Source organism: Lutjanus erythropterus, chromosome 17, assembly GCF_056507025.1.
Source record: "Lutjanus erythropterus isolate fLutEry1 chromosome 17, fLutEry1.hap2, whole genome shotgun sequence".
Classification (NCBI taxonomy): Eukaryota; Metazoa; Chordata; class Actinopteri; order Lutjaniformes; family Lutjanidae; genus Lutjanus; species Lutjanus erythropterus.
This window is the reverse complement of record NC_139333.1, coordinates 31,157,173-31,175,923: the sequence shown is the minus strand read 5'-3', so window position 1 is coordinate 31,175,923 and position 18,751 is coordinate 31,157,173. Positions and strand designations below refer to the sequence as shown.

General features: G+C 38.9%; 1 protein-coding gene across 2 annotated transcripts in view; it reads right to left on the bottom strand.

Moving 5' to 3' along the window:
* Positions 1 to 6,700: 6,700 nt before the first annotated feature.
* jmjd1cb (jumonji domain containing 1Cb) overlaps positions 6,701 to 18,751 on the bottom strand; it is a 157,103-nt gene continuing 145,052 nt past the window's right edge. For both annotated transcript variants that reach the window (XM_084740890.1, XM_084740891.1), the window contains 13 exons: positions 17,871 to 17,960; positions 17,106 to 17,230; positions 16,401 to 16,626; positions 15,195 to 15,415; positions 14,654 to 15,007; positions 14,375 to 14,543; positions 13,383 to 13,473; positions 13,097 to 13,227; positions 12,806 to 12,928; positions 11,446 to 11,585; positions 11,191 to 11,367; positions 9,971 to 10,102; positions 6,701 to 8,257 (listed from right to left, as the gene is read on the bottom strand). In XM_084740890.1, the coding sequence (XP_084597016.1) occupies positions 8,165 to 8,257; positions 9,971 to 10,102; positions 11,191 to 11,367; positions 11,446 to 11,585; positions 12,806 to 12,928; positions 13,097 to 13,227; positions 13,383 to 13,473; positions 14,375 to 14,543; positions 14,654 to 15,007; positions 15,195 to 15,415; positions 16,401 to 16,626; positions 17,106 to 17,230; positions 17,871 to 17,960 (2,072 nt within the window). In that variant the 3' untranslated portion in view covers positions 6,701 to 8,164. The remainder of the gene's footprint in view (positions 8,258 to 9,970; positions 10,103 to 11,190; positions 11,368 to 11,445; positions 11,586 to 12,805; positions 12,929 to 13,096; positions 13,228 to 13,382; positions 13,474 to 14,374; positions 14,544 to 14,653; positions 15,008 to 15,194; positions 15,416 to 16,400; positions 16,627 to 17,105; positions 17,231 to 17,870; positions 17,961 to 18,751) is intronic.

The window sequence follows — 18,751 nt, the reverse complement described above, 5'->3', positions numbered from 1 at the left end:
GGATGGGCTCTACACTTGAATTAAGAAAAATATGCATAAAATGTTGCCTATAAAGCTAAGAAAAAAAAATTAAAAGATATAAACAATCTGCTTTACCTTCTTTAAAAAGTCTTGGACAACATATATGCAGATCGTATGTAAAAAATATCTGTATTATACTATAATATATAACAACTGCATATATACAAATAGAAAATAAGAAATGTTTAAAAAATATGTATACTACATTTATTATGCCAAACTATAATGCTGAAATGTGGGGTTTATAAATAAGGAGAGGTGGGAAGTAACAAAGTGTGTACTTTCAGGTAACTGTACTTTATTTCTTTTTTGATCAAGGATTTATTGACAACATTTAATTAAAATTAATAATTAAAATTTAATTACTATTACAATTAATTGCAGTATATTTAGAGAAACACAACAATGAGTCTTCAACAGTATTGTGCAGTAATGCATTACTCAGTAATATATTGTTGTAATGTGATGGAATATTGTAGTACAACAAGTAACATAGCTAATTACTTTAGATTCCGAGTAATGAGTGAAATTATTGATTATTTAATTTTGCATCATTGCACACCGCCTTCCAACTCCAAGACTGATTTCAACCTAAATGGACGGAACAATAATACACAGAAAAGATGATTCACTGGAGGATCCATCAGTGTGTATCACACACAACAGACGTAACAAGATGAGAACGATTAAAGCTGAAACAGACAGAGAGGGAGACTCGAGCGTGGAGAACATGTGAGCTTCAGTTAGTTTACATGTCCCTCAGAGGACGACTTTTTACTTTTATGCTTTGAGGACATTTCAGAGCCTGAACTTTTTCACTTTTACTGCAGTAAACAAGTTGAGTCAGTACTTGTCTACAAGTGTACTTCAGCTGAAGTAAACAATGTGTGTACTTTGTAAGGAACTATGTAAAAACACATAAATAATACAGTTTAAATCTGAATATATTTCACAGCAGCACACACACACACACACACACACACACACACATATATATATATATATAATCAATACAGCATTTGTTTATCTATGTGGTTCATTTCAACCAAACAATAGAGTGTGTGTGTGTGTGTGTGTAGGGCGGAGTTACATTACAAGTGACCTATGGCTGAACCCTGAAGACACTTCCTCTAGCTGTACTTTGACAGAGAGGGAACACACACACACACACACACACACACACACACACACACACACTGGGGTTGTGGTTTGAAAACAAGCAGTCAGCAAATAATGAATCCTGTTAAAAAGCCATTAACACAGAAAGAGATAGAGAGGTCAAGAATGATAGATAAAGAGACAGGAGAGGTGAAAGAGAAGGAGAGAGAAAGAAAGAAAGACAGACAGAAAGAAAGAAAATTAAAATGAGAGAAAAGTAGAAATGAAGGGAGGAAAAGCTGGAGAGACAAACAGAGAAAACAAAGAGAGAGGAGGAATAAGAGAGAGAGAGGAGTGACCTCTGTCTGAACTCACTGGTGAACTTCTGCCTCAGTGTACTCCAGTTAACCTGTCACACACACACACACACACACACACACACACACACACACACACACACATGCATATGCACACACAGTGCCAGGAGGCACAGTTTCAGCTTATATAATGGAGGATAATATGTGTGTTTCCAGTTCAGCTTTGGAAGTATGAATGGGAGCTGATCCCAGCATTAGTCATGTCAGCACTGGCTCCCGTCTCACACACACACACACACATACACACACACGCGCGCGCACACACACACACACACACACACACACACACACACACACACAAGCATGCGCACACACGCAAGAGACACAAACGTGACCCCCAGTTTTTCAAAGCAAAAACGTCACTGCAGAGAAAACATGAAATGAGGCAGAAAAACAGGCCGTGTGTCCATCGCTGCAGCCTGCTAAATGATGCCATGTCAGCTGAGAGACGGTCAGAGAAAAATTTGTTAATGAAGGAGGGAAACTGAATCTGATCAGAGAGCTGGCTGACAGGTGAACCACAGCAGAGTCACATCCTTCAACATCAGTCTCCACTCCTACACCTCACAGAACTAGTTTTCTCCTCGTGGAGGTGGACAGGTTATGATCAGGTGTCCCTGTGGGACACAAATGTACTCTCATGCAGTTACTAATTACCTTTTAAAAAATGTAATCAGCAATGTAATCAAAGTATCACAATATTAAAGTAATGAAATGTGATTACTTTCCATTACCTTTGGATTACCTCAGTATAAATGTGGTGAAATGGTTTAGCCTAATTTAGTGTTTTTAGGGCTGCATAACAATTAATCTGTCAATTATCTTCTGAATTAATCAATAGTTTGCTGTCAGATAGGAGCAAAGAAACTAATGGATTAATTGATCCTGGCACATTCCTGTCATTTGAAAAGTAGGTCCAAACATGAGGAGCACATGGACATATGTAGCTTGTTTCATGTAGTTCCAACATGACTGCTCACATCACAGGGTGTGGACACACTGATGAATAATAATGATTTCTGTCCATGTTGTAAAATCAACAAATACACCCATGCATTTCCAGAGTTTTTATATTGCATTGCAAATCAGAATGGAACATATTCTAAATAGAATAAACACAGAAAAAAATACTTGTGGGGGGGAAAAAAAAATAAAGAAAGCAGCTGGACGTCACAGGCTGCAGACCAATCAAAATATCTAAAATGTCACAGGACAGCATAAAAGACTTTGTTTCAAACATGGAGTGCTGGTACCAAAAGCAGCGGTATGGCACATATAGTGGCTACATTGTGCAGATTTTAGAGAAAAGTTGTTTTTATCTTGTGCTCTTGTTAAAATGTCAAACTTTTCATCCTGCTTACACTGAATGGTGAGTTTACAATGAAGCACCTGACGTTCTGTTCACCTGACAGTTGGCAGAGCTTTGACGGGGCAAACAAGTGACATCATGTCAGATTTCTGCGTCTAATGTAGAGAAGTGTTTTACAATTTTACAAAAAGTTTGAGGCTGAGAATGTGCTCACAGTAAAAAAAAAACTGTAATCAGGCCATGATGCAGTATGACATGATCCACCAAAATGGGTCTAATGTCGTCCAAAATACTGTATGTCTCCATTTACTGCCTGGTCCCTTTGTCTGTTCTTGTCCTCATATAAATGAAATATTTTCGTGTGTGTTGTCAATGTCATTTGCTTTGCATTTTGAATGGAAGTGTCTTCCTAATGATAGCAAGACGTTTCATTCTTGAACAAAGGGTGTAATGTCAGAAACAGTGTGTTGTGTTTTGCAAGAAATGTGTTGCAGGAAGTGCAAAGCAGGAAATGTGTTTGTGCTTTTGGTGCCTTTGTTTAAGACAGTTTAAACAATATTTTAAGGTTTTTAATGCTTTTATTGAAGCATTCACTTTTGTGTGTAAGCAAAAACTGTAATTTACAGAAAATATGTGCCATGTTTTGAATGTATTTTTAAAATAATATGTATACACGTGCTAAACAGACTGTATATACAGTGTTGTGGTGGGTGAGTTTGAGTGATTAAAAAATGTGAAAGACGTCGTTGATGTTTTATTTGTTTTGCAAAAGCAAAGAAATTATTTGAGAAATGTGAGTTATCGCTTGTAAAAACTGTCAGTTCGGTGCAGTTTGACTGTGGTAACTGGACTGAACACATATTTGTTAGGAACATACAGCACTGTCGCACAATGTCAAGTAAAATAATAATAAAACATTCAGAGGCACTCGCAGCTGCAAAATTCAGTAATATTAATACTAAAGACCCACCTTAGTTCATACTGTGCTTTAATTCAGTAAATTCACAAAAAAACTTACAATTATTCAAATTACCAAAATCTTCTGAAATGCAGCAGCTCCCTCTGTGTCTGTGGCCTGATGATGATGATGATGATGATGATGATGATGATCAGCCTTCTAGTGAAAGATGTATGAAAATATTACAGGTGTATCTGCAGGCCAGAGAGAATCTCACCTGCTTCTCTTTGATTTGTTACACATATCTAATAATGACACTATAAAACACTGCAGGTTACATATTTACTCAGTGTGGGCTTAACAAAGCACTGATATAATTCTGGGTTAATGATGATGTCATATCACTGTTGAGTCACTGGATCAAAACCACCTACATGGGCACTGATGAAACTGAACTCAGTATGACCCCACGCTGGGTAAATCTTTAACCCAGAGTGGTTTAGTGTGGTAACATAAATGTAATTATGTTATTGGTGTGACTCGTGCTGGTGACAGTACAGGATATTAACATTAGTGGCGTCCTCAGCTCTTGTTCAGATGCACACTTCCTTCTGTGCAGTGATTGGGTTGGAGGGTGTAGTTAGGTCATGAGAAAACAGTTTCTACATGAAAACTGCTCACAACAAGGTGTGTGACATTGCTATTAAGTTTTTTCAAACCTGATGTCACTTTAATGTTGTCTTTTGGGCTAACACTGGTCGGTCCCTCATGGCCTTTATTTAGGCCAGATAATAAAATTTGGACCATGGGTAGTTCAGCTTTGTTTCACTCTGTTTCTCCCCTGGTCATGCACGCCCTCCTCCCCAATCTGGCTTGATGCTGCTTGTTGTCACACCAGGTTGACTTGAAAGACGTCATTTACACCATGTTTTTAGCTTAAATCATTAATTCACTGTAGATCCTTAGCTTGGAGCCACATTCAGGTGTATGTGCACACTGTCTGAACTGAGCGTGTGTGCTGTGACAGTGTGTGTGAGTGCCAGTGAACGACATGTTGGGGCTTTAAGAGACATGACAAAGAAGACATTTGTGGTTCTGATTTTGTTGTGATTGTGTTTTCTCTTCTTTTCTGCATCAGTTCAACAGGATGTTGTGTCTCAGAGGTATGTGAAGGAGGAAAGGTAACCCCCACCTCAAGCTAAACCAACATGCAATGATAGCACCACCTAGTGGCCATGATCACACAGCACATGTCAATTGAACATGTTGAGTTCATGGCATGCAGGAGATGTTCCAGTCTCCTCTCATTTACCTTCTAAATAGTGGACTTTTAAGAACATTACTTGTAGATATAAATATTTTATTAAATAAATGGCAAGGAGGGCAGATGTTCTTTCCACAGTTACACACGTTTAGTTTGTAGTGCTGACCTGATCAGGCTTCAGAGATTTAATTATGCTGATACAAAATCAAAGGCACACTCCTCCCTGAGAGGGATTTTTCTGAGGAAATACAGTCAGCCTTCTGTTTGAAAACATATCTGTGGATTTCAATAAACTGGATTCCTTCTGGGTAAAAATTTGGGTGTGATCTGAGGACTTTTCAATGACTGCTCCATAAGCTAAACACATCTGTCTGATAGTTAATTCATCACCTTGGAGTCATGAGATTATAAAATTTTTGTAGAAATTCACACATTCTTATTGTGTGACAGCTTACTAACATTAAGTTAATGACTTAATGAGAATGACTTGAACATTAGAACAGCTGAGACAGTCATTATGACCGTTTCCACATTTATACGCACATTAACTTTGCTGAATTAAAAAATACAATGCTGCTAAAAGTTATTATATTATCATATCATAATTTTTTACCTGTTTTGGCAATATGTGGTCATTACATCAGTGTTTTTTTCATGGTTGGAAAGGCATGTGGGTTGCTTAACAACCATCATTACCGTCAAACAAACTTTGCAGGTGGTCTTCTGCATGCACATTAAAATGAAAATAATCAGACTCCTGATCATTAGAATTACTAAAAAACTGAAGGAAAATCATCAACAATAATTACAGTTTACTCGATGGCCTATATACTGATAAATCATAATGTGACTTTGCCAAAGTTACATTTGAGTGTTATTTAACATTTTAAAAATATATCCCAATATAATAAATGTGTTAATCTCTTATTTGGGTTTTTATCATGACAGATTATAGAGATTGGAACTGAAATCATCAGAAGGACCCTATATAGCATTTGATTTAATGGGTCTTAATTACAACATAAATACTAATGTTATTCATCCATCTATTTTTTCCCTTTTCCATAAAAAGTGTTGCTTCATCTACTACACTTAAGGGACAGTTCCTATAGTACATGAAGCCAACACACATTTTATTTACCTGCCAGACTGACCTGCAGAGAGAAAGTCAAATAAATCATTACACTTTGCTTCTTATATTTTAGTCATATTTTACTCCACAGTGAAATGTTCATAATTGTGAAAACGAATGGCTGTGACTGATCTTAAAGTGTGTTACAGACACACAGCATGTTTCATCATATGTTTTCTTCAAACTATAAAAAGAAGGCTCTCAGGAGCGTTTTAAATCTCAAACAATGCATGCTGGGAAGTCTGCTAATATGCTGATCATGGTTCTTTAGAAACTTGAATTATTGAGTTAACTAAAGTCTGTACAGTTCATTCATTCAACTCATCATTTCAAGTCAAAAGACTTCAAGTTAGAAGAACTTGTTCAAAAGTTTTGAAAATAAATACATTTTGTTTAATTTAACTGTAAATTTAAATCAATGAGAAAAGATTTATTGATTCCACTAAATAATAATTGCAAGCTGGTGAATTGTGAGTAATTTTTCAGTCTACTTTTGTCTGTCCTAAACTGAACAACAAAAATATTATAAAGCCATGATACGAACAGCTGAACTGTTCTGGAGTCAGCCTGAGCGTCAGCATCAACAACACAACAGCAAATGTTTGATAAATCCATTTTAATGGAAAATGTAAAACCCCTTTGAACTTCAATGTACAAAGCATGTAACACTTGCACTTTAAAATTTGAAATTGAAGCAAGCCATGTTTTAAAAAAATACCTCAGTGAATGTATATATGTATATATTTACACATTATAGTAAACTTTTTCATTATTTTATCTTTTAACTTCAAAAGTTCACCATAGTAAATCTTAACAAAACAAAAAAAACAAGACAATTCATTCTTTTCTTAAATAAATTACATCTTTTTTGTAAATGTCTCAATTTTACAGCAAATACTTTGTTTTTTCATAAAATGCTGAAGTGTATAAGCCATTTTGTTCTTTCTTTACATAATACAACTTTACACAGTCTTTACAATAGTTTGGCAGTTCTTTTTCAAAAAAATGTATTTATGGCATGAGGACTGTAGAGCATCAACATTTCCCAAAGTTACAGGCATTAGCTGGTGTGTGTGAGTGTGTGCGAGTGTGTGTGAGTGTGTGTGTGTGTCCTCCATCACAGTAGAGCCGTATTACAACTGAAAATCACATAGCAAAAGAAAAACAAAACAAACTGTACAAGTCACATTTACATTAATGCTTTTTTGTCTCAATAACATCGCATATCATAGAGCTATAAAATAAATACATCTTCACAGAGGAGATAAAACAATGTCGGTATGAAAAAGAAAATTAAGAACAAAACAGCAACAGACAGATAGAACCAGAAAAGAAGGACGAGAACAGACAGATTACAGAAGGAACAACGAACGAGGGAGCAGCGGAGCTCAGCGCCCGCTCACTCAAACATCTGAGATTTTTCTTTTGCATTTTTTCCCCTCAAATCTTTTTTTTTTTTTTTTGACTTGATTTTTTTTAAACAGCAGAGATGACAGTTTGATCCTGATGCTGCTTTGCTGCTGGTGATGCTGTTGTGATCAGCGAATTCTTCTGTCCAAGACGTGGTGCGGGGCTGCGGACGCACAGGGATTAAACCTCCATCATCATCATTATCATCATCACCACCACCAGACCTGTCCACATCAGTCACACTGAACAGTTCAGTCTGTAGTGCTGTTTCACTCCAGCGTAGTGGCTTTTACAACATGCTACCCTCTGTTTCCCAGAATCCCTCTGTCCTCCTGTGTTGTGAGTCTGTGAAACACACAGAGGTGTGGTTCTGCAGCGGAGGTTTAATCGCCGTCCATCCAGCAGCCCCTCTGCTCTTGTCTCTGTCTCCTCTTGGCACTGAAGGTTTGGGGTGATGGTGGAGGTGGGCGTGCCTCGTGCCGGCCACCTCGGGTGCAGTTCACACCGGTGGGTCACATGATTGGCTCTGACCCGACCGCCTCCTGCGGTCACGTGACACAGTCCTCAGCGTGAGGAGACGGGTGCGGGGAGAGCGGGGGGGTGCTGATGGGAGTCGTGTCCTTTTCTGGAAGGTGCGGACGAGGTTGAGGGGGTGTCATGAGTTGTCCTCCTCGTCATCTTCCTCGGAGCTGGCCTTCTTCAGTGAGCTCACCGCCTCCTTCACACAGTGGTACAGGATGTTCTTCACCTGAGGAAGAGGAGGAGTAACGTCAAAGTCTGTCTGTCACAGTGTTCATTTTGTCAATGAAAACTTTGACTACCTTTTATTTAATGACTAAATTGTGACAACAGTGTGAATCTGAATGGATTCAGGGAGTGTTGCCGTGCTCCGTTATTATAATTATATTGTTCAATTTAACAGAGCTGAGCGCTCTGTGAAACATCTCCTCCTTGTAAAAGATCATCTGTGATGTATATGACTCATTAACAGACAAAAACTCATTCAGTGAACATTTAACATCAGTCAGTATGAGCTTCAGCTCCATGTGCAGTGAATAAACGAGTTCAACTGAGTGAAACATGATCTCAGTCAGCAGCTGTAAAAACATGATCAGTGTCTGATAACCAACAATGAAGATTCAGTAATAACTTATGCATTCATTCTGATATAATAGGGGAGGCCTAGGATGGTAGTAACACTTGTTTGAGCATCAGTAACTCTGTAGTTGTTCATGTTAGATCTCCCACACTTTGATACACAGTCCCCATATTTGTCTACTACCACAAAGAAAACTATACAATCAATTGTTAGAACGTACCCCACTACTGGGGTGGGTTGTACTGTAACACTAGCTGGGGACAGATGTAACAATGAGGGGTAATTTGCTGACTGAAGATCCACACTTTCCAATTTTTGAAAGAACTTTATTTCAGGATAAAGAATAAATAGTTTTGTATAAAGTGAACAATTTAGAGTGACCAAAAATTGGGACTAAAAAATGCTAAAAAACCCTTAATGTTTCATTAGTCTTAATTCAGCACGCAAAATTAAAATGAACTTTTTTGTCCACTGCTTGAATGACCTGCAAATGCCTGACAACTGAAGCAAATCTACCAGCCAGTGACATAAGTTAGCAGCATTTGGTACAGCTGGCTGCTGCTTGTTTTGTGTCCTTGTTATAATGATACAGGATTCATTTGTGCACGTCTTGTCGGACAGCTCTGAGGTAACAACATGACATGTAGACACACTTTAAATCAACGTGATTCTCTGTTTGTACTCTGGTTCGTCAGGAGAATCCTCCTCCACTCATTGTCCTGCAGAGTAAAACCAAACAGAGCTGAGCTACAGTTTTTATCTACCCTGCAGCCTGTCAGTGTGAACCACCACAGAACACACACACACAAAGATAGACAGTGACTCACACTTCATTTACAATCTGTCTGTGGGAGAATGAGTGTGTGGAGTGTGTTCAGACCAGAGGGACTCAGTGTCCAGAGAACATCACTGATGATGACTAACTCTGTCATTCTGTCTGACACACACACTCAGAGGACTCCTTCCTGGAGACTTACCCTAACCCTTCCCATAACAACTACTTGCCTTACCCTAACCCTTACCTCAAAGTAAATGTAACCTTTCCCTAACCCTAACCCAAGTCTTCACTCTAAATTTTAATGATTTCCATTATGGAGACGTGTGTTTTATCCCCACAATGTGAATGTTATGTCCCCACAACATGAGTAATACAGGTCCACACACACACAAACACACACACACACACACACACAGTTAAGTGAGACCAGAGGAAGGAGAGAGGCTGACTCTGAATCAGTGACAGAGATGACAGATTGTTGCGCTGCCAAACTAACACTAATGATATCAACAAGGGAGAGAGTCCTGGCAGCTCGTTTTTTATTTGTTTCATTGAATCTAATTAATCTAATTAAAAACACCCACCTGTAGTTTATCCTCGTAGTTGACTTCCTCTTTGTTGGGCCGCAGCTCCTGGGTCAGGTGGAAGGAGTTGGCCACGTGCTCAGGAGACACAAAGTCATTGATGACCTGAACACAGCTGTGGAGGTTCTGGACCTGAGAGACAGAGCAGGGAGAGGACATGAGGACACTTTACTGAGACCTGGACTCACAAGGGTCACATGAATTACATTTTTCACCATTGTGCAGTCATTTTTTTATGTGAAATAGTAGAGTAAACACAGATGTTACTAATGATTCTAATTAAGGTTCTGTTCCTTTCAGGTCACACAGAGTCAGGATGCTGCTATTGTGCTTTTGGCTCACTGGAATTTCTGTGATTTCAGATTCTTAAATGTGAATATTTTCTGGCTTCTTAGCTTCTCTCTGACAGTAAACTGACTATCTTTGGGCTCCAAATCAACATTTTTCATAATTTTCTAACATTTTATGGACCAAATGATTAATCAGTTAGTGAAGAAAATAATCAACAGATCGATCGATAATGAAAATAATCGTTACAGGAATAGGATGTATGTCCGTGGCCTCCACATGTTTGGACTTATTTTTCAACTGACTAGTGATAGATTCTGACAGGATTAATTAATTGATTAATCCATAAAATAATCAACAAATTAATCAGCAATGAATCAGCAATTTCCTATAATAGCTGATCACTGTAGTTTCTCACAAGATATGCAGGTAGGTTGACCATTTATCAACCTCGCAAGTTATTGGGTCTGATATTTGGTATTTTTAGAATTATCAGAATAATGTGATCTAATTTAATCTAAATCTGCAAAGTAACTAACCACAGATGTCAAGTGGAAGTATAACAGCAGAAAGTGCTTATTCTTCATTTTAACACTAAGATTTTCACTTTTACAAATTTATATCTGTTCCAAATATCAGTTATCGATCTCCTTGATTATTAATAATCAATATCGACACTGAAAAAACAACAACAAACAAAAAAAAACTTATGTCCATATGTCCATCCTTATGCAGGACTGATGTACAGCACTGATAAAGTTTTACAGCTTTGGTCTCATTTTCATGGTTTCAGCCATCACACCTGTCAAGTTATTTGACATCAATAACATCTATAAGTGAGATGTGGGTTTCTGGGTGTGTGTGTGTGTGTGTGTGTATGTGTGTGTGTGTGTGTGTGTGTGTGTGTGTGTGTGTGTGAATATTGTGTGTACCTGGTGCATGGCCCCTGCTGGTATGAGTACAGAGTCTCCCAGGAACTGAACCACAGTCCAGCCCTGGACTCCGTGTTCATCCAGCAGCCGCTGACGCTGCTTCCTGCTCAGGTACAAGCCCTGCTCTCTGAACGGGTCCTGGTCCATCGACACGTCCAGTCCCTGCTCCTTGCACAGCTGAGGAAGATGAAGGTGTTAGTGAGGTCACTCTGTGTTTTGAAGTTTCAGTTATTTGTTTCTCAGAGTGCAGCTGACCTTGTGCAGGAACTCTCGGACTTTGTCCATGTCTCTGTTGAGGTAGATGTGCCACAGCGCCCCTGGTGTCTCACTGGAGTCTTTGAGCCTCTTCCGAACCCCCTCGTCTAGATCCTCCTCCTCCAGACGCTTCAACACTCCTACACACAAACACACACATTCATGTTTTTGAGCTTATTTCCAATTTTTTCATTAATGATTGCTTTTTATTGAGTCTTCTAGTCAGTCTAAAATAACCTGACATGCCAGATGGTTTATTAGACAGACCCATCTGGGAAGTCATCATTAGAAACTATTTGGAAAAGGGCAGGTACTTTCAAAAAACACACAAGGTTAAGTCAAAAAATAGTTATGTAACATCTATTAAGTTTTGCTCTTTAAAAATCTTGAAAATCCCTGTCTATTCAACTTACAAAGATATGATGGATGATACACAGAAAAGAAAGCAAATCTTTACCTAATAATGCACAGTGTTTAGGCTTTGTGTTGAAAAAATGTTGTCTAACAGCGACCAGAGGAAAGTGAGAAATGGCAGCTGTTCTGGCATTTAGCTCAAACCATCAAGTTGTCATTTATCTTCCATGAAGGACTGCTGTGGTGGCAGTTATGGTATTTAAACCAAACATTTTTGTATTTCCCAGATCAAAATCTGCTATGAATTCAAACAAGATACTAAAGTCAGGAGAAGACACAACACAAACCCCAACACACCTAAAGCAGCAGCTTGACACTAGATGATGACTAGATGACACAAGATCAGTGTTAAAGCCAAATCATCTGTGTGAACAAAGTTATTTGGATTTATCTGAGGACTGTCAGTGTTTGTCCCACTGTCAGTTATGATGAGCAGGAGAAGGAGGACTCAGGTTGTAGAAGGTAGATGTCACTCTTTAGCTGTCAGGCACTTTTCAACCCTATTTCCCCATGATTTTGTGTTGAAGTGTCTAATGTGGACAGCAATTTTTTTATTTGTCCAGTATTGAGGGAGACCGCTGCAGCTGTCAGCAGCAAAACTGAACTGTATTCCTTAGGTAACTGTGCACCGTAAAAGTATGTCCACTAAAGGAGTTTGTTTTTGCCACTGACTGGCTTGGATTATTATTCCGAGTGTCTGACAACATTATGGAAAGGATCTGTACAGAGAGAGACCTCCACTCCAGACTACTCCATCCAGACTCTATCGACAACAATATTTTATTTCTCTGTTCTTCCACTGCCTTGATCAGTTAGTCTGTTTGTTATTTTATGAGTGTTGGTGTTTTAAAAGGTGAAATAACTGGTAAGTGCAGCAGCAGAGCAGAGAGGTAAAATGACCATTTTTGTCACTGGAGTTGATTGAAATGACTGCAGTAAGTCTCACCAGTTTTGGACAGAACTCCGTTGCCTTTGGCGACTCCTACATAGACCAGAACAGAGACGACATCTGAGACCTCCACATGGAGGTTGGCAGTCCCAAAGTCCTGGTCCTGAGACGCAGCTACACCTACAGGGACACAAATAATTGGTTGTTAAGAAGATGGGAAAAAATGGAAACATATGGACAAATGCATGACAACTTATTAAGCTCTGAAATCTCTTTTTTCTGCCCTGATTAATTTTTAATTAGAGCATCCATGTAAAAAGAATTCATGTGAAGTGAAATCATTCCTACCATAAGCACAGCATAGTCTTGGCCCCAGATCTGGTCTGACAAAGAAAGATGGCAGGTGGGAGGCCAGGTTGAGGTTGCCCTCTGGATCAGAGTACTCTGGCAGGGGAAGGTTCTTCATCAAGTCATCATATCTGCAAAATAAACGCCACTTTGAGAACAGGCTCACCATCACTTTGGCAGTTTTATCCGTCTTTATACTCCTGAGATTAACTTTAGCAAATTAGAAGTTTGCATTTATATTTTGTGTTGTAAACACTGACATTAAATAGCACAGGGGTAATGGTACCTTGAGGGCATGAGGGCCATGAACTCCTCTCCAGACGGCCAGTCCTTCAGTCTGTAGACCATAGGTTCTCCATCCTTGGACTTGGGCCGCTCTGAACAAGTAAGAGGATTTTAGTCAGACTAAATCAACACATTTTTATCACTGTTTTCACAGTGCTTCACAGTGATGTTAGTCCAGGCATTTTACACAAAAGTGTGTCAGCCTCACACAAGCTAGCAACATAAATAAACAACAAATATTGTGTCCTCAATGTGAGAGAAAATGCCAAAAATGCATTTTTTAGTAAAGGAATTCTGTGAGAATAAAAGTGGTGGACCTCACACAAATTACAACAGAAAATCTGACTAATGTTTATTAGTCAAAAAAGTCTCCCCTATAACATGAAAAGACCAAAGAGATCTAAGTGGTGGTTTGAAAGTTTTCTTATCTGTGCCTTGGTAACACTTTTTTGCTTTCTATGTACAAGAAGCATAAACAGGCAATACTCCATGTAAATTATGGCATAATATTACATAAATTCATTTTTATATTACTTTCAAAATATCTGTGACTGCCAAATTGGAACAAATCAACTGAATTGTTGGCAATGATGAACATTAAACCTGTTAGCTTTTAAGTTGAACCTGTTTTCATTACAGTGATATTGCAAGAAAACAAACTCACAGGTCATTTCAACCCACTTAAGAGAAAGAATAAAATTTCCTTTTGCACATTCACTGTGCTGCACACAGTCTGTGGTTTATTGTGGACAGCACTGAAAACTATGTGTGGACATCACACAACATTTTCAGGATTTTTCAACACTTTCCCCTGCTTGGATTTCTAAGACTTTGGATTGGTTTTCAGTGACATATTTATGAGACTACAAGAGTTGAAAGAGTTTCTGTTTCAACTTGTGAGGGGTCATGTCATATAATGCTTATATGATGTGTATAAGCAGCTGATCTAATCAATCAAACAAGAACAGTGAAACCAAGCGCAAATGAACTCACTGGTGATGTCCTCAAATCCGTCCCAGAACTCCTTGATCCCGGAGTTGGACACCACCTGGTCTTTACAGTTGAGAAGGTCTCCCTGATGGTCTGCAAACTCCTGGTTGAAGGAGTCTGCTTTCCACAGACTGGCGTTCAGTCGCTTATGGATCCCTGACACCAACACAGGCTGCACAAACAAAAAACTGTTAACACTAATGATTTCACTAAGCATCATCACTACAGTGCTGTTACTATGACGACTACTGCTGCTGTCAGTAACCCTGCCTGACTGCGTACCTGTCCTTGTTTCCAGCACTCTCTGAACAGCTTCCAGTTGTTCTGGTTGCGGTGATCTTTGAGCCACAGTAAGCGCTTGTTGTTTAACCAGCAGTGGGGAATATCTGGATACTGATTGGTTGAATCTTCTGGCACGTCTGCAGTAACAGGCGCTGATTTCTTCCTGTCTGGTTTGGTGTCCTCAGTAACAGCAGGCACAGGGTTATTGTTGTTGTTGTTGCCTGGAGTGACAGGCTCCTGCTTGATTGACAGTTTGGTGGTGATGCTCTGGCGGCTTGCGGGGATTTTATTCTCTACTACTGATGCAATGATGTCATCAAGGATGTTGGGCATAGTCCGCCCGCCTTTACCAGTCTGCACAAAGAGGAAAAACAATATTTCAATATTTTAAAGCTGATTTTCTTTTCAGTTTGACAAGCACAAACTCAACTCTGCAGTAGGCACTGACAAAATGAGGTAGTACAGCTGGCAATAATATTCTAAATTCCTAATCAATAATGTTCAATCATTGATTTCATGATAAACATGCCAGTCTGTGTACCTGTGAAGCAGTCGAGTAGACTGGTGCGAAGGCGATTCCTGCATCAGTAGAGCCCAGCTTCAGCTTCCCTGCTGTGGTGGTGAGCAGGTCTCTGAGTGTGGAGCCCTGCTCTGTGCTGTTTGCCACCAGGGAGGTGGTCTTACACTGCTGCAGGACCTCCAGGCTGTCCCCTTCCTTGTCCTCCTTCCCTGATTTACCCAGCAGCACTGACTCCTTGTTTTCTGTTAAAGAAACCAACACACAGGCTGGTATTAACACATGTCCTGGATACTCTGATCACAAGTGGACAGCTGCAGGAACAGGTGTATTGGCATCTGATGAATCACACCACATCTGAAGGTAATCTGAGCTGCAAGTGACCACAGTTTTTAGCAGTTTGTACAGAATGTGTCTTATGACACATTAAAGGATCACCTGCTCACTTCATGTCCTGTACATACACCATTTGGTTCACTGCAAATTGATGTGTTCGGGCTCTCGGCAATATCACCAGACTTCCTTAAAAATGCCCAATTTTGAGAGCTGAGTGAGGAGAAACTGAATAAACTTTGTGAAATAGCTATGATTCTTCATCATTTGTGCCTTCTAGTAAATTCGGCATTAAAATGCAACATATAAAGTTGTTTCTTTGCCTGTAAAACAGTCATGGCATTGTTGTCTGAAGTCTACAGTGTGTCTATTTGCCAACATTTAGCAGCTGTTTGAACACAGTTACATAAAATTTATGAAAGAAGACAACATTTTATTGACAGCAAACATGTCAAATTATAACAAATACAGTAAACGGTAACTAATATAGTCAACTTCTTTGTCACTTGTGAATAAGTTCCCCAGACATCTTTGGAAATTTTGCAATTTTGTGGAAACAGAGTTAAGGGAAACTTAATAAACTTTGTGAAACACTATCTATGACAAATCTGTGACTATTCTGGCCTTATGAATTTGGCAAATATTATACATCAAAGTCTTACTTTATGTATAAAACATTGTGTCCGTTTGTCCCAAACTATACTGATATAGCTACATGTTTATTTACATATTGAGTGGGGAAGTAAGATCTGATCACAAGTGGTCCCTCAAACGGCACAAGACTTTCTGAGGTGAAATATACAAAAGGGAACAGGATAATATAAAATAAGCACTGACTGACTGATTCTACTTTTACTGATTCTGTTTGACATCACACAATGCAAATCTTTCCCTCACCTTTCTTTTCCTCTCTGGATTTCTGCTCTGCCAGGTCAGCCAGGAAGTGCAGAGGTGACTGGGACTCTGGTGGGGTGACGGGAGCGCTCCCTGCGTCACTCCCTGGACTGCTTCCTCCTCCATTAGTCTCTGCCTTGGTTCCTCCTTGTTCGGAGTTCTGCTGAGCACCCAGCTCAGCTTTCACCAGGGACAGTTTGTTACTGTGGTTCAGAACATTCTGCAGAACCTGGCAGACAGAGGTGAGGGTTAAAGGTTAACACAATGCTGACAACTTAAGATGCAAACTGGTACTGGTGCCTTTCTAAAACAAAGTCAGACAGAGAGGTTGAAAAGGCACTCTAAACAGTGATCAAGCTTGGGAAAGATTTAAGTGCTCTCCCTCCAGATATAGATTACTTCGTAAAATGCTAAATCTACCCATCCCAACATGTACAACAACTTTCTGCTGTGGGCTGTGTATTCCTTCCTTCCTTCATTGGAGTACAATATTTGTGTCACAGTTTGATGTCTTTTACATGGCTGGGTTAAGCAAAGTCCACCCATACAAATGTATTATTAACAGCCTAGTTGTTTAAGAGAAGAAAAAAGAAGGCAGCGGCAGATACTCAAGGTTGATACTCAAGGTATCAACACTTACATACAATATACTGTAATTATAAAACACAATAACAAATAACTGCTAGCATCTTAGCCCTGTACTAGTACCTGTGAGACTCCGTTGGTGGCCGGTAGTTTGTTGAGGAGGTTCTGTTTGTTGGTGCAGGGACAGTGGGATTTTATGCTGTGTTTTTCTCTCAGAGAGTGCATGGAAGTCACCAACTCTGTCAGCACTGGAACAACAAAAAGATGCACAAGACTTTAAACAGAGAAAAATGTTTAAGGGATAAAAACCTGGGCAGTAGGTTGCAGCTTAATGATTATTTCCATTCTCAATTAATCTGTTGATTATTTTCTCAATGAATCAATTCTGTCACAATCTTTTTAGTTGAAAAATAGTGTTCGACTTGTTTCTGTGACAATTATTTTCATTATTGATCATTCTGTTGATCATTTTCTCCATTCACCAGTAAGTTGTTGGTCCATAAAATGGTGAAAAAGATTCTAAAATGTCTTGTTTTGTCCACAACCCAATATATTCAGTTTACTGTCAGAGAGGAGTAAAGAAGATATTCACATTTAAGAAGCTGATCTAAGAGAATTTGGACATTTTTTTAATTAAAAGATTACTGAAAATGAATATAAATCAATTATTAAAATAGTTGGTGAATTAATTTAATAGTTGACTAATAATAGATTCATTGTTTAATCATTGCAGCTCTAGTAGATAAACAACAACAAAAATAATAGGCCACACACTACTACTACGACTACTACTACTCCACTACTGTATGTGTGTTCAGGAAATGTCAAGACAGAGAATGCAGACACGGTGTGAACATGAAGAAAAAGAAAGCGTGGTGTGTACTGTACCTGTGCCAGGTATGATCTGTGTTGGCATCAGGTGTTTGTGATCGTGGGGTTGGCCTTTCACACACTTCAGCCAGCTGTAGAGTTCTTTATCTGATCACAGAGAGAAAGACACACACAAGTCACACAAGTGCACACAAACACAGAGACAATTACCACACTGAATGAGCTTGCAGAGATCTGCATCTGAACTTTAACTTTCACTAAATGCTGATTTAGCTAACAGAGGTAACCTGCGCACACACACAGCATGTTTACATGCACACACAAAACCAGGTCACTTGGAGAAAGACCAACAGTTCCCATTTGGTTTAGATGTCAAGTATTTGTCACGTTATGTTAAGGTTCAGATTCTATATGAAGGATCAAATATTTGTTGTTTTTTGGGGTGCGACGTGTCACTACCAACTCAACCACCAAGCATAGGGAGGATTTTGATACCAAAACAACAGACTTTCAAAGAGTTTCCTGCATTCTGGTGACTTTGAAATAATGAAAATATCAAAATAATAAGTATACTGCAACAACATTTTCATGTTGAATACTACAAATTTTTATTTTCATTCTCAGGAAAGAATACAGATTAAATTCTCCCTCTAGTGTGAATTTTTGTATAAATCTCTGGCATACATGAATGTTCATCACTTGTCATTCATTCATTTATTTTTTGCTCCTGCCCCAAAAAGAAAATTGATGTGTCAGATTTTACAAAATGCATAGCCCCTTCCTTAAAAAACTTTCCTTAACAAACAGGAATTCTTCTTAGGAAGTCTGGTTTGGTGCAGCTGTATTGTTGTACAGGTAGAAACAGCAGACATTTACATCTGTGTAGGGCTTATACACATACAGCGCCAGAAAAGGTTGTAATAAAGAAAAAAAAAGAA